Raw genomic sequence first — 17,292 nt, 5'->3', positions numbered from 1 at the left:
ATCGTTCAATACAGAAATTGTGAACCGATGATTTTCTCAAATCGCCTCATCTACTTGCTCAACGAGATTATCTGTTGACACTCGCTCCTTCCCTGACCGCCTGCATCATGAACATCTGTACGTCCTGCTTTAAAGTTCCTGCACCATTGTCGCACTTTGCTGTCACTCATTGAAGTTTCACCGTACACATTATTAATTCGTCTATGGATTTCAGCCACATTATACCCCTTAGCCTGAAGAAATCAAATCACTGCACGCACTTCAAATTTGGCAGGAAATGCTATTGTTGTAAACATTTTTATATGCTAGCTGCGTGTTCAGAACTAAACAAAGTGATGTGACATGATTAAAGGCCATACTAGAGACGCTGTGCAACACATATGCGCAAAGGTTCATCCGATTTTTGCACAAGTTTTTATTTCGTGAACGATCGGACCTAGAAAAAAATAACCCTCGTGTAATATATATATATTTATTTATTTATTATTTTTTTTACTGACTTGAAGTAAAGTGTTACTTTTGGTTGCACGTTTGAGTTGTGTGGGGTGAAATTGAATTTTCTTTATGTTATCTGGTATGAGGAATATGAAAATATCATCCATTTAAATTGTGGAATCCTTATATATTTATTTATAGGCCTACATATACTATATTGTGGCTCTAAATTCTTTAAAACTATTTGATCAATTTCATTGAAATTTAGATATGCTGTTGTAATCTGTCTGTGTACATATGAAAATTTGATGAAGATTAGTCAAAACGTTCTTAAGGTTGAAAAGGTTTGAGCAGGGGAAGTTAGAAGTGTGGTTCATTATGATGATGCTGAAAGTTTGAACGTTGACCTTTCTTTATCTACAGTATCTATTTTAGCAATATTGTTTGATAAATTCAGGTTGTGTCACCTCCATTGAGGGTCATGATGACTTGGTATGTGTTGGAGCTGGGAAAAAGGGAACAAAATAAAATAAATAAATAATAGTGTGGATTTTTTTTTTTTTTTTTTTTTTTTTTAATCTGACATTTCACCTTTTTATTAAAAATTATTTATTTGAAAATGCCACTGTTGACATTTAAATACATCATCCGTTTATGATGTATAAATTAGTGAACTTTGTTAAAAAAATAATAAATGTGGTAGCATATGTATTGCTTATATCGGTTTTGTTTCATCATTAATAAGTAGCTTCAACGAAGTATTAATATACTGCTCCTAGTTTCTTTCTTGTGTTGGAATCCTTTCTGGGATTCTATTATGGAATAATGCATAAGTCCTGTAAAAAAATTTGATTAACCTTGTCTAGTATTTGAGAACACAGGTGGTATATTAAGTTATTACAATTTGGTACTTTTTTTTTTTTAGGCCTTATACATACATATGTAGACCACTGTAGACTATACGTACACCATTTTATTTTTTGTGGTTTATACATGCACCGCTTGTATATGGTTTGAAATTAATATTTCCTTTCTTTTCTTATTCAGATTTAAATTATATCCTTTAATGGAATTATATATGTTATAGTAAAGTTTACAGTTGGCAGTTACATATCAAACATAATTCCCAATGCGGTCACCAAATGTAATAAACTACATATGGTGGTACATTCTGTCTTGGTTCATAGTCAGTTATATTTTCTTAAACAATTTTATATATAATTTTGTATCGAGCGCTTTACTATATAACGGTTGATTTTTTTTAGAATTAATATATTCTTTACGGCTAAGTTGAAGATCGGTATTGAAATTTAATTTATTTATTAAAAATGTTTGCTTTGACAAACCGTAATATATAAAATTATTTTTTTATTCTTGCATTTTGTTTTTTTCTTTATGTAAATTACTGTTTAATCTTTTACAGGCATTTATTTATTTATTTATAATTGCGTGCATGTATGTATTTGTTATTTTTTTTGTAGGTAGCATGGTATTTATTCATTATATCGGTACCATTTTGAATATTTTTTCTGTTTGGAAGTAATTACTAAGCGCATATTTTCATACATATTCAATTTTAAATATTACATCGTTAAACTGTGTACTCTGTGAGAGAATCTCTAGCATTATTTGTTGGAACGATGGAACTGTTCTGAATGAAATAAATATAATCTATTCTACATAAGACTATAACGTTAATATTGTAGGAAATCCTTAAAATTAGGAAAAACAATAACGCTCTTATTTTGAACGTAAATATTTCCCGTTTAAACATTAATATTGATATGAATTTCTGTGAAATTGCAAATTGTTCGGTCGTATGTCGGTTTTTACAAAGTTACATTATCGATTTAAAAGATTAATTTTATTAAATCCCTCACAGTAACGGTTATTATATACGTACAGAAATATAAAAATATATAATTTACTTATTTTTTTAATTGTTTGGCATCATTGGAGCGTAAAAAAATTTAAAGTGGTGCCTGTATGGTAAATAAATATCTTTATTTGTCATTACAATCAGTTCTCCTTTAACGTATTTAAATGAAAGTAAGTCCTGACAAGGATATAACTTTCAAAGAATGTTACGGTTTATATATTATTTTTAAATAACTTCTCTATTAATATTTAGTATAATTACATTTTTTTTGTCTTGTTTTATTAAGAAAAAATTGTAGTTGTATTCTTTTGTAACCAAATTGAAAAAATTACTAGGTATAATTTTTAAATTTAAATTTATAAAAAAAAGTAATTTTATTGATAAAAGTATATGATGGTATTAATTAAAGAAAGTATTATTCTGTTACAATAATTTATTTTACTTATAAGAGCAATCGGTTTTATGTATACACATATATACTCACTACACAACCAAACTGGATTAGATATCTGATGACTCCTAGAGTATTGTATAAATCTATTAATAAAATCTTAAGTCATCAAATTTTATGCTATTTTTCCAAACATTAAAAAAAAAATATATATATATAAGACCCTGCTATAACGTAGTTCAAAACAATGCAGATAGAAGAATGTTCCCGAAATAAAAGAACTGGTATCAGTTCAAAAAAAAATTTCTACTTTTTAGTAGATATATAGAAATGTATTTTAACTATGTATTCATATTTAGTAATAAATTGAGCACAGTAAATAAATACGCTAATAGATTTAGCTGTGTGAAATTACTCTTAGCTGTAAAAAAATATATGAACTCCAAGCAAACAAAGATAACTTACTATTCTTTCAAAAAACTGTTTTAAATGTAAGTGTCAAGTTATATACAAGTATGTTAGACATATTCTGTTATTGTAGTAATATGTTCTAATAAATAAAATAGTACTGTATTACTTTAGAATACTGTACTTTCAGTTAGGCTTAAAAGTGCTTAATAGCCAGTACGTTACCATAATTTACTGTTCTGAAAAAAAAAAACAATGTGAAAATGAAATCCAGCTACAACAATGTGTTCTGTATAATACATTCTTAATGCTGTATTTTTATTTTTCTATGTTCTATTTTATCCTATAATCTCATTTTTAAATGTAATATTTTGTATTACTCTATGAACTCCAGTAGGCAGTTTTTTTTTTCAAAATAACACGGTTAGCCTGGATTGTCTAATGAGTTGCATTTTAGTGGAGTCATACTGTATATATTTAATAAATATATACAGTGTGTCCCACAAAGAGGTATACGCTTTTGATTTGGTTTCACCTGCCCGTTCCCCCACCGATTCTATTGAAACTTTACAGCTCTTTTAACAAAGGTCTAAAGATGTTCTGTGAAAATTTCAACCTTTTAGGATTTTTAGGAACAATATGGCGGCTTTCAAATAGACATCGATTTCAAATAAACCACATTTTTATTTATTACAAAATAGCCAGTAAAAATGATTAAAAACAGATGATGTATTGTTAAACAGCCATTCAAAATGAATAAAAGAAGTTAATAATTATTCATAACCATGACTAATTATCTAATTGTTTTTAATTATTCTAGTTCTAATCGTTATCTGTTTTTAATCATTTTTACCGGTTATTTTGTAACGAATAAAAAATGTGGTTTATCTTAAATTGATGTTTTTATTTAATAGCCACGAATTTGGTTCTATAAATTCTACAAGGTTGAAATTTTCACAAAAAATTTTTAGAACCTTTGTTAAAAGGGTTGTAAAGTTTCACTGGAATCAATGAGGAAATGGGCAAATGATACTAAATCAAAAGCGTATGCCTTTTCACGGGACACAGTATATATATATAATGTACTGGATGTTTCAGGAATTTTATGCTATACTTTTTAGGCAAACTCCTTTCAACAAAATAATGAAATAAGTTCATATAAACATATATCTGGAAAAGCTTTGTTTTTTAATTATGGCTAGCAAAAATTTCATCCAGATTTTTGCCGTGAAAATTAAATTATGCCGAACCAAAAACTAAAATTTTATATATTAATGAGCAAAATTAGTGCTTTTTATCCAATCTTACTTTAAAAAATTTAAAAAATAGATAAAATGTAAGTGTCCAGCAGTTTTTGATTAAGTGGTTTTAAAAACAAGAGCAGGAGTTGAAAAGAACTTTTTTTTAGGTTTGGCATAGATTTTCCTTGTTAAATCGCCAATAAACAAATAATAAATATTCAAGAGAAAATTTGTAGAGATTTAAATTGAGAGGAAATTCGAAATAATTAAATTCAGTAAAATTTTAAAAATCCAGTTTTATTAAAAACCAAATACAACTAATTATTCTAAAAATATTGCAAAACAAATAATAAATTACATTTTTTTCTGTTATTTTGTGTGTTATTTTATTACTGTTATCGCATTGTTTAGACATGTATTTGTTCAATAAATTGTGTCCGTACAGTTTTAGTATACTATAATTTTACCTTATGTGTAGATTCTGGGTGAAATATTTCACTAATTTAATAAAAATATATGCCTATAAAATATAACAGAACTGCATAGAGATGTTTTATTCAGTTTTGTAATAGTTAGATTAGTTTTATAAAAATAAACACAACTAAATGTGCTAACTTCAAACAACATGGTAGGGATATGTTTCTAAAGGCAAATAAAATAAGTAAAACATTACTGTATAGTGCTTCCTTAACTGTAGAAAAATGTAAAAAAATAAAACTGAAAATGTAAAATGTTTTCAATAGTTGTTAGGATCGATATGAACATATGACTGATAATGTGAGATTTATACTTGTAGGATGTACAAAAAAGAATATAAGAGTTTTAACTTTGACTTTCAGTAATGAATTACAAATAAAATGACACTCTTACAGGTTTCCTTAAAAGTGTTGTATGCAAGCACCTTTCTTTCATCACCCAGGTCACATCAACCAATAGGATAATTCATTCCATTATTTAACCACCTTGTCTGAATAATGGAAGCAACAGCTTTTTCAATCCTGTGCCTCAAATCGGGTAGATTAGTAGGTAGCAAAGGCACGTACAGAAGATCCTTTATAAAACCCAAAGGAAAAAAATCACGTGGGATCACATCATGTGACCGTGGAGGTCACCATAAACAAGCTGTGTCATTGGGTTCATGCCGACTGATCCAGTGGTTGGGAAGAATGTCATCTAATGGATACTGTACAGAGTTATGCCAGTAAGGAGGCGCACCATTTTTTTTTGCTGAATAAAATTATCTGGTTTATTTTGCCGTCAAAGAAAGAATCATGTATGCAGCATATCCAAATAAGTAACTCCTATTATGCTTGCTTCAGTGGAATGTATTGATATTGCCGTTGGGATATTGCACAAAAAACATTTAATTTTGGCGAGTCAAATTGCATTATAAAAGTTCATAGGAATTTTCTGATCCCCAGATATGGACATTATGTATGTTAATTTCTCCACCGAGATGATTGTTTACTCATCACCAAACACAATTCAGTCAAGAAAATCATCGTCTCATGTAGCATCATTTTGATTGCAAGATTGGCACGCATAGCGTAGTTGCTAGATTTCAAAGACCATAACAGCTGTTAATAGTACAGATGCACATACAAACATTTCATTGTGTCATTACCGACATCGTTAATCTGCGACTGGCCTTTCTAACAGATATTTTAAAACTACAGGAAATTTCCTTGACATGTTCAACTTTTTTTTTTCAGACACTCTTGGTCGTTCCATACTCTTCCCTTTATAGAAGCATCTGGTCGTTTTAAATTGATTATGCCATCGATGAATGTTATTGTCAGACAAAGGATTACAATTTAATTTAGTACGGAATGAACATGGAACTGTAGCTACAGATTGTCATTTAGCAAACTGCAAAACCGTTTAGGAGTTTCATTTTTGGTACTAACGCAATCAAACAGAAAGGTAGAGAATCATACGTGCAACTAAAACTGACCTTTTTGCTCTTTGATTCTAGTCTTAAATCGATACTATATCCAAAAGATATTAATTATAACAAATTAAAACCCTGATTTTTTTTTTTTTATAACCAGTATATTCGTCGCTCAAAATTTTTATTAAAATTTATATTATCGGAGAACTGATTGTATTATTTTATATTTATAAATTATCGAAGGTCAAAGATTAGCGTTGAAAATAATTACGGTAATTACTAATAATGGTTTTTTTTAGATTGAAGAGCCCGTGTCAAGAATGCGTCGCTGTTTATGGTTTTCGTAATCATATGAAGTTATCGGATGATACTAAACAATTTGCTGTAAGTTAGCGATGTAAATGGAAATAGAATATTTATATCTGTCATTGTATAGTTATGTACAGTCACTGTATATGTCTTCCTGACTTATATATATATTTTTACATCGGACTGTACTGTTTTCTACATATTCTGCTGCATCGGGCTTTACTTTTTTTTTTATGTATTTATTTGTATTTTTTTTTATTCACTTTGCAATTACTACTGGCTGCTATTTATTCATTTTTGGTTATTGTTGATTTATGAATGTTATTTTATGTAATTATATTTTATCACACAACTAACTGTAAATACAAATGTATTATTTGTTTGAGCTGAATTTTATTTTGCTGTATTATATTTATGCATTTTTATTATTTGCTTACGTATATAAAATGTATTTTCCAGATTGTAATAACAAAATTTTTGGGAACAAACATTTATTTCTTGTGTTTTTATTTATACTTTAATTCATTTAGGTTTTTCACAAAAAGCAAGGTTATCTTTAAAAGATTTTTTTCTATTTCTAATATATATGTTGCAATCTGTTCAACTTGTGAACAATAAGCGATCCCTCATGTCTTGATGAGATAAGAATGATATGTACGACATGTAAATTTGGTGTAGTCTTGTACAGATTCAAGCTGACCATTCCTGAGATGTGGCATTAATTGAACCCCTACTGCCAAAGTACACTGGTATCTGCTGTCTAGTGTTCAAATCCTTGTAGAAGTAGGATTTGAATGTGAGAGCCTTCGATTTCAAAAATCAGGTGTTAAACAGCTGAATGAAAGTCAGAAAATAGAAAAACCTTTTTAAATTTCAAAGAAGTATCCTACTCTGAGAAAAGTAATTTCCTGTTTAACTCTAATCTTGTGACATTCATCTGATGCAATCCACTTAACAAGCAAACACATTTTATGATTTATATTAAATTTTACAATTATGTTCCATGTAGCAACATAATATTTATTTTATAGGAAAAATAAATAAGTGTAATGATTATTTATGAAATATTCTGTTTTAAGATAGTAGCACATATTTTTTTTACAAAAGCAAAAGTTCATTAATGACATTTTCCAGGCCAGCTGGAGGAGGTTTCTAATCTAAATTCATAATTGTAGCTTCCAGCTTGGCTCCATTTTGGAGTAAACTCCATTTAAAGATTTTTGTGTAGTTCAAATAGCTTATTTGTATGTATATCTATAGTCTCAACAGCAGCCAAACTGTGAGCATTCTGGTCTAATAATCGAGGGGTCTCCGATTCAAGTCTGTCATTTTTTTTTAACTTTTACCGTTTCTTTTCTTCTGTCTGTTTTATTATGTAGATAAGTATTTATAAGAATCTTGAAAAAACTATAAGAATTTCATGTTTGCTGATTATTATTTTATTTGAATTATAATACAAATAATTACTGAATTTTTACCCTAATATTATCTTTATATTTTCTTTCAAGATTACAGACTGATATTTAATTACATTTCTTAATGACAGCAAAATTCATAGCATATTAAAAATGTCTATCCTAACTAGAATTCAAACTCAAAATCTTCCTGTTGAAAGGCAGAGAGATTTTTCATTATCATTTATTTTCTTCACAGTCAACAGATTGAAAACCAGTTATCATTTTCTTAATGTTAGGTTAATTTCATAGCTTATAAAAAAACTCCCTACAGGGATTTGAAACCATAACTTTTAGGATAAAGTGCAAAGATGCTACCATTCCACCACAGAGGTCAATTGGGTAAAATTGTTTTCAATTATTTATCTTTTTGTATCTGAAATAGAATTAAAATTGGAATTTTTTAATTATTAAAATAATGTTCTACCACAAAACGTTTCGTATTATTTGTGTAAAATGTAATATAAATAATAATAGTGCTGTAAAAGAGCTGTTATTAATAATTTTATTTATATAGCTAGTTTGTTTAATGTCACTTGATTTGAAAATTAATATGTTTGTCTGTTGTATTGTAAATAACAGATTACATTTCATATCTAATTTCATTATAAATTAACCTTTTGACTTTTTTAACTTCTTTTTCATTTAATTTTTAACACGCTAAAAATACCATTTGTAAATTGTTTCTCTTATACAAAAGTGTTCAAAAAGTGACACAGCCTTATGGGAAATGAGTAAGTTACAATAGTTGTTGAAAGCGGCCTCCATTATCCGATTCACATCATTTAATATGACGTTGCATATTCTTAAGCACATGTAATGTTTTTTGAGGAATTGCAGCGACACATTGTTCAATTTTGCTCTGCGATTCAGAAACGGTTGAAGGATGAATTTGTAAGCGGCATCCTTAAGGTAGCTCTACAAGAAAAAGTTAAGAGGGGGGTAAATCAAGAGACTGAGGGGGCCACAACCCCTTTGAAATCACTTGTCCGTGAAAATACTGATCCAAGAAAGTTATAGTGTTGTTGACTGTATCAACCATAGCATTGTCCTCCTGAAACCTGTGTACTCTAGTCTGTTTGCATGTATAGTGTTTACAAATTGTTGCAGTGTCTTGCTCACTGTTCACTATGCCATGAAAGAATATCGTGAAGATTTGCCTACATGATTGCACACTAAATGCCCACTTTTTATCCACGTAGAGGAGACTTGTGCAGCTGATGTGGATTTTCTGTACACAAAATGCATGAATTCTGTTCATTGACAAATCCATCAAAAACCACCAATCATCGAGCTCTTCTCTATCTGGCATTAAAAATGACATGAACCGCTGTCAGAAAGCTATACATTTTCCAGTGTCTGCAGATAACAACTCGTGAAAAACATGAATTCTGTAAAAACGAATCTTTAAACCCTTCTGCGATGTTGTGTGGGTACTACCGATGGAGAGACCAGACTGGCTAGATAGCCATTGCACAGACATCTTGGGACTAACAGAATACGCAGCTTGTACGTCGACCAACTTTTCTGGTGTTAGCGTTTTCAGTCGACCGCTTTTGGCTGCATTCATCACATCCTTGTCTCTTGAAACTTATCGTACAGACGCTTGATGGAGGACTTATTTGGTGCAGCCACACCGTACTTTTCTGTTAGCCATTCTGGGTCTGGGCAAAACTGGCAATCTAATGTATCGGGAGACAGTTGTTATTCTCTGCTGCATTGTGTAACCCATTTTTCCTCAATTAAACCAGCAACAAAAGAAGGAGACATTCTTCCATGCGGTTCACTTTTTGAACGCTTTAGTACTGGCTTCAGTGAATGGCAGTATCTGTTCCCTTATCAATTCGGTCTCAATATGTAATAAGGTTTGTTTATCTATGTTCAAACCTTGTTCTTCACTGACTGATTTTGGTTTTCTATTCATTTATTTTAATTATTTAGTTTTATCGTAGTACATTATTCTAAACGTAACAGTTGTAATTTTAAATAAAAAAATGTTCAGACCAAAAAATTAATTTCATTTAAACCATCAAAATATATAAATTCAATGTTTTCTAAAGTGTTTGCTTCACAAAGTGTCCACAAAATATTACATAATTTTATTTCAATTCACTGTCACAGGGTATGTTTTATAGCAGAGCTAGATGTCTTATTTTTTGTTATATAAAATGTGTTTTATTTTTACCTACCCTTGCAAAAAATTGACTCTTCCGCAAAGTATTCTTGTTAGAATTTGATTAGGGTGTTTTCAAAAAATTTGATTCATTAAGGGCACAAAGAATCGGTAAAGTTCGGGAGCAACTGTGATAAGTAATTACTCATTCTGATTGTTTTATTCAAATTTACCCTTTTTTAATACCGCATTCAAGATATCTTAAAAGTTTGTAACGGTTCAGTTGTGTGGTAAAATACAATTTTATACTATTATTATTTGGTATTAATATGACAGATGGGGTCGGTTGGATATAATTTGGTTGCATCTGTTATAGGTGATCTCTTTATTATTTATTTTTATTAGAGGTGTTTATTTTTAGTTTATGCTGGTGGATGATTTCTGCTGCAGATTATTATTTATTGTTGATATATTGTTATTTTTATTTTTTTATTTTTTTTTGTAGCTGGTAATTCTTTTGTTGCTGATTGCGCTGGATGGTATTGCACTTTATTTCTCTCACTATCTCTATATTTCATTCTTTTTCTTTAGTTGTGAATTTGGTTCCTCTATATATATGTATTTATGAAATTGTTATGGTTCTTTTAATTATTATTTAATGGTTGGTGTTGGTTGGTATTTTTCTAGTTGTTATGTTAGTATTATTTGGATGAATTTTTTGTAATAATATTATTAAACATAATTTTTACGTGTCTTTTTTTTATGAATGGGAAATATGTAGTTGAATCCTTATATTCATAGTATATTGTAAATTATGAACATAAATTATAAAAGTAAGAAATAAATGAAAAATGAGTTTCAATTTATTTAAATTAGATTTACTTTCCTGCCGATTCATAGAATATATTTTTTAATTTTTTTATTTTCTCGTCATTGATTTGAAGCCTATATCTAGTTAGTTAGTCTTACTTATTTAGTTAGTCGGTGTGTATTCTTTTCTTTTTTTTTATAACAAAATAATTTTTGTTACATGCAGAAAAACACCAAGCCTGATCAGAGTTCAAATCCAGTACCTTGCAGATGAAAGGTAGAGATATTAATATTTTTTTTGTGGAACCATGTGATAAAAAGAAAATATTATACGAGCGATTACGTTAAACCTTTTCCTCACAGGTGGATGTGTGTTGAAAATATTTAATGTAAAGAAAATTGTAATTTTATTCTTATACAGAGTGAACAACTTAAAACTAAACTGTTTCAGACTAAACACAATTGTGTTGTGTAATATTTTTTCTTTCGTTCCGACCACTATGGATCACACTTGCATAGTTTTGACTTCTTTTTGTTTTCCCAAAAGGTTTTCATTCTTTTGCTATATTGTCCTTTCTTCCGTCCATCTATTCAGGTTTATACCCTTCTTTATCTTTCTCTCTGGAAACTAGATTCTCGAATTGCTTTTCTAAATTTATCTCTGTCTGTAGATAGATCCTTTGAAATGTTTAATGTTTTTATCTGTTTTTATTTCTTTAAACCGGTTTGTCTTTGTGGTTCTGTTCATGTAGAAATTAAATATTTGTTTTGTCAATCTTTGGATGTTTGTTCTGCATAAATATCCATAAAACTGAATTTTTTTTTGGAATAAGTTCCCTATTTTTTCTGTATGTTTGTAAACTTCTTTTTCAACTTGTAAATTCCATCTTCATATTTTGATCTATAAATTTTTCTTAAAATCCTTTTTTCTAATTTTGCTATTTCGCATTCTGCAAAAAATTGCAGACATTCTGTCCCATACAATGCTTCTGGTAGGACTACAGTTTTATATCGTCTCAATTTGGAGTTATATGACACAAATTTTTTATTGTCAATGTACCTCGTGAGACGATAGGTGGTTTCAGTTTTTCACAATCTATTCCTCATCCCATTTTTTTTTTTTTTCAGTTATATTCGTTCTGTATTTGATTTCTCCCAAATATTAAAATTTTTTGAACTCTACAATTTCTTTGTTGTCATAAATTTTAAGGAGTTTGAGTTCTGTTCTCTTTGTCATTGAAAAACCAGTTATTTTTTTCATAAGAAATTTGAAGATCAATTTTGCTTGCACATTCACTTAGTTTTTGAATTTTGATTTTAGCCTCATCTATATCTCTTGCAAGAATTACAATATCATCTGTGAAGGCCAGTATTTATGAATTTAGTTGCCCATTTTTATGTTTTTGTATGCGTTTAACTTTTTTAAGTTCTTTCTCCCATTCTCTTATAACTTTTTCAAGAGTGCAATTAAAGAGGATCGGAGTCAGTCCATCTCCTTGCTTTACACCAGTTTTAATTCAAATTGTTCTGAAAAATTTCCAAAGAATATCACTTTTGTTTTTATGTTTGTTAATTTTTCTTTTATAATGTTTATTATCTTGGGATCTCTTAAATTCTTCAAGGAATTTAAGTAGAGATTCCCAGCAGATTGATTTGTAGGCTTCTTAAAAACTATAAAAATTGTAACTAATTTTGAGTTTTTAATTTTCTAGTATTGTAAAATTTGTTTTAGATTAAAGATTTGCTATGCACTTCTTCCAGGTCTAAATCCAGCATGATATTCTGCGATTTCTTTTTCTGTTTATGCGTGTAATATATTATTAATGAAATGAAAACGTAAAAAAAATTCAATTTTGTTTTTATATTTTTTAGTTTAACCATATTACAAAAGATGTTCGAAGTTAGCACCCTGGACAGTAATACACTTTTGTGATCACAGTCACCTCATGTGGGATATTATTGTGAATATTGTTTTTTTGTCAAATTTCACCTTTGCTCTTCTACAGTGGGGATTTGATTCATAAACTCATCTTTTAAATAGCACTGAACAAAAAAAAAAATCGCAACTAGATAAATTTGAGAAACAGAGGCTACTGTTCTCTACTGATAGTTTATCCTTTTGTAAAAGCCTAATGAACACATGCTAGTGAATTGTTTGATGTACGACACATTTCTCCATCTTGTTGGAGAAAGCCATACTCTTTTTCTAATATGATAATAAAGTGTAGAATTTATACAATAGTTTTAGGCCCTTACAGATGAGTGGATAAGTTTGTATCCAGTTTCACATTTTGTTAGTTTTCTTCTAATATCATACAGGTTTTATATTAAAACATTTGTCCATGGCTCCACAAAAAAAAAATTAATTACACGCTCAAGAACATAGTTCACAATTACCCCCAAAAAATAGTTGCATTCTATGATATTATAACTACAAAAAAATTCAATTTCGCTACATTTTGTTGTTCCTGAGATATCAGAATTTATATTTTTTTTACAAAAAGATTTTTGCCCATATTTTAAAGTCGAGGCTGAAACAAAAATTACATGATGTAAACACAGCTGCATATGGCATCCTCTACTGAAATATTGCCAGAGCTTTTAAAAACAAAAGCATTTTATAATGAATTAGATCCATTTTAAATAATAATAATAATAAAGTTATTAATATTTAAAAACCTTACAGCATATTTGAAATTAAAAAAAATCTCTCGAGTGAAGGGGCAGGAAAATTATAATCATTTTTTTGGGTTTTTTCTTGATTTTTATTTTTAATGTTTCGATCCTCAAAATTTTTTTTAATTATTATTTTTAAACTAGGTTCAATAGAATAGAAATTTTTACAAGTTCCTCAAAATAATTGTAAATAAAGTATTTTTTAATTACATTTTATGATATATTAAAACATTTCTTTAACATAGAATGAATTTGTGTTAATTTACAGTTAATTTAATATGAAAGAATTATTTTCTTTTTTATAAAAGATTTTCAACTTTTTTAAGTACTGATAGAAAGGTATAAGCAAATTTTAAAAAACTTAATGGTGTGGTGTAGCTTTTTTTATTTAAAATCCTTTATTACGTGCAATTCATCAATTAAAATTTATCATAAGTTTGTGTATTAAAAAAATTATTTGTATATATAATTATATAAGGTTCACCACTAACTCATTCATGAAATATTTTGATAAATGTTACTTCAGAATATGGAGACAACTATGTGTGCGCGCTACATGCATTAAAAGTTTTTAATTATTAAAAATTATGTTTTTCATATTATTACTTTTCTGTTTTCATTATTTATGTTTTAATCTTGTAATATATATTGGTAGTTACGTATTTCATTTTAAGTTTTTTTTTTTTATGTTTAGGTAGTATTTGTATTACTAATCAATTGTCTATTATTTATGTGTTTTTATTTATTGTCATATTTTATTTTTCAAGATCAATTTACTTACAATGTTGTTTATTGTACATATTTAATGGGTGCAGAACAATTCCATTATACTGCCATTTACAGGGGGAAAAACATATTTAAAAACTTGAGTGATTTTTTAATTACTTGTACCAGAATGCAACTGTAAAAAAAAATTATGTTCAGAAATGAACTGTAGTGGCAACTCTTATCTTTGAAGTGTTCTCCTTATAGATCCTTATATTTGTATTTACGGTAGCCCCATTTCTTGAAATAGGTCTGGAACTTTTTTTTCTATCATACTGTATAAGATTTTTTTTATCTAACGTACTAAGAGTTTAGGGCTAATTGATAGCAACACAGACAAATTAAGACATGTTTCTGATCAGGCTGTACCCTTTAATTATCAATGTTTGTTAACATATGTAAACATATTTTAAAAATGACCCTGATATTTAGTTATAATGAAATTTTTAATTATACTACTATTTTTACTCTGATGTACATGTATGATTAAAATATAACGAGGATTTTAATTTTTATCATATTATATGTTTAAAGTAGTTCCGAAGAGGTGCAATACACTTTTGCCAGCTTTTCTTCCGATCCTCAAAAATTTGTAGAAAGCATTTTTTGGTATAGCGTTCACATAGTAATTTTTTTATTTCATCTATCATTGAAAGTCTTTTTAATGTTCTCTTAGGGTGCCATATCTGGAGAACACAGAGGCTGCAGCATCAGTGTAGTTTTATTTTTGGCTAAATAATCACAAAGTGAATTGTGAACTAGAACATTATTGTGGTGCGAAAATTCCGGGCAGAATTCTTTGCCCATATTTGTAATAATTTGGATTGCCTCATGTAGTAGTACTGTTTGTTAACCGTGCAACCTTGTGCTAAGAATTCATAAAAGATGACACTATTGTATTTGGAAAAAAAACAGTAAGAAGAATGTTAATACTCATCAAACTAGCAAGGTTTTTTTGCTCTGTGTCCAATCATCCGGATGATTGGACCTTTATTTTAATATCATAATTGTACAACCAAGTTTCGTCACCTGTTATTACACGTTTGAATAATTCATCAGTCATCAGCTATGTCGGCTAGCGGTTCTGCTGTGTTGCTTTTTATGAAAATTCAGCAATTTTGGAAAGAATTTTACCACTACTCATTTTACGCCTAAAATGTCAGTAAAAATTGTTTCACATGAATCATGAGAAATTCCTTGTTTCTCAACAACTTCTCTAATAATGATTTGATAATTATTGATCGCAGTGTCCTTCATTTTGTTGTCTTCACGGCCGTCTTAAAACAGGTTGTGCCATTCATAAACCTTTGATGTTGCTGTAATCGCCAAAAGCTTTTTCTAATATCTTCACCGCTTCACTATTCTTCATTCATTTTTAATATCAAATTTAATTCAAATCCTTTGTTCTATTATTTTCAAACAAAATAAAAGCCCCGCTTGTAATAGAATACGTCTTAGTTCCTTGGTTGCTAAATTTGAAATAAGTATCTAATACAGCTGAAAATATTGATATTCATTATAGACGGTGCGAAAAAGATAATAATTTGACTGAGAAATTCAAACTTTGAATTAAAAATTTTACTTTATTTTTTGTCATACCTTGTGTTGTTGATTTGTTGTCTTATATATATATAAATGATTTATAGATTATTCTGTATGAATGTAGCAAGTGTAAATAATCAAAACTTTTATTTAACGAAATATTTATCAATAAGTATCTATTCTTTTAATCTCATTATATTTCATATAGTAATTTTTCTTAGCGTAAGAAAGCTGCACATATTAATAAATGAATCTTGAGTTCTATTAGAACAAGTAATTATTAATCTTCTTTCTTCTGTTGTTTTTTTTTTCTTTTTTTAAATATTATGAAGTATTTTTATGAAGCGGATAATAGTGGAATTGTATATATTATATAATTATTTGTAAATTATTACATGATATGATGTTGATGATGGGGCTACTCTCCTTGAATCCATTGTAGTCATCCGTTAGTGTTTATTGTAATTAAATTATTTATCAGTTTAAGTAAATTGGTCTTTATATTAAATATATTGATTGATTTGTGTATAACCTGATGTGTTTTTTTTAACAGATCATTTGGTGTTATAATTTCATATATCTTTCTTATAAATTATTTTTTGTTGTTTATTCATTTACATATAAGCGACACCATTTTTATGTTTTGTGTATTTTGTTATGGCTTTTTTTTTTATTTTTCAACAAAAAAAAAAATCTATAATACTAATAATAATTTTTGTGTAGCCTGGTGGAGCCTTGTTCAAAATGTGAAGCGCCATATGGGTTTCAAAATGTCATGTCGCTTAGCACGAACACAAGCAGGTTTTCTGTAAGTCGGAATGATCGCTGATACGAAACACAGTTATGATCATTCTATTAGCACCTTTCTGTCTATTGTAGTTTTGTTTTCATTTTTTAGTTTTTCTTTCTTTTCATTTCTTAAATTATCTCGGTTATCTTATGTTTTTATGTATGTGTTATATATCTTCACATTTTCTGTTCGGCGCTTTATTTGTGTATATTTCATTTGTTTTATATGTTATTGCATGTCGCTTGTTTTTGTATAAGTATTGTAAATCGGTTATGTATGGGTGATGGATCGGTGTAAGTTGTGGTTTAAAATTATTAATTACTTAAAAATTTCTTAATCTTAAAACATTAATGGTCAGTTTATGTAGACTACTTTCTAAAAATCATTCAGCAATGCAGAAAAACATGTGATTACTACACATTTTAAAATGCAAATTGACCGTTTGTTGTATATGAAAACTGCTCTTTTTTCTTGAGAAATCATAGCAGGTATATGTATAACAACAATCAGTGTACATTATTCTGAGCCTCTGATATTGTTTATTATGTTTTTTTTTTTTAAATTAATTGTAATATAAACAAGTGAAAT

General features: G+C 28.5%; 1 protein-coding gene across 2 annotated transcripts in view; it reads left to right on the top strand.

Moving 5' to 3' along the window:
* LOC142333729 (integrin beta-PS-like) overlaps window positions 1-17,292 on the top strand; it is a 120,721-nt gene that overhangs the window by 62,033 nt on the left and 41,396 nt on the right. The window contains exon 5 of one of the 2 annotated variants that reach the window (XM_075381175.1): window positions 16,638-16,722. In XM_075381175.1, coding sequence (XP_075237290.1) covers window positions 16,638-16,722 — 85 coding nt within the window. Of the gene's footprint in view, window positions 1-6,544; window positions 6,630-16,637; window positions 16,723-17,292 lie in introns of both variants that reach the window. The other variant, XM_075381176.1, reaches the window with a different exon arrangement.

This window comes from Lycorma delicatula, chromosome 13, assembly GCF_047948215.1.
Source record: "Lycorma delicatula isolate Av1 chromosome 13, ASM4794821v1, whole genome shotgun sequence".
NCBI lineage: Eukaryota > Metazoa > Arthropoda > Insecta > Hemiptera > Fulgoridae > Lycorma > Lycorma delicatula.
This window is presented reverse-complemented; position numbering and strand designations above follow the sequence as displayed.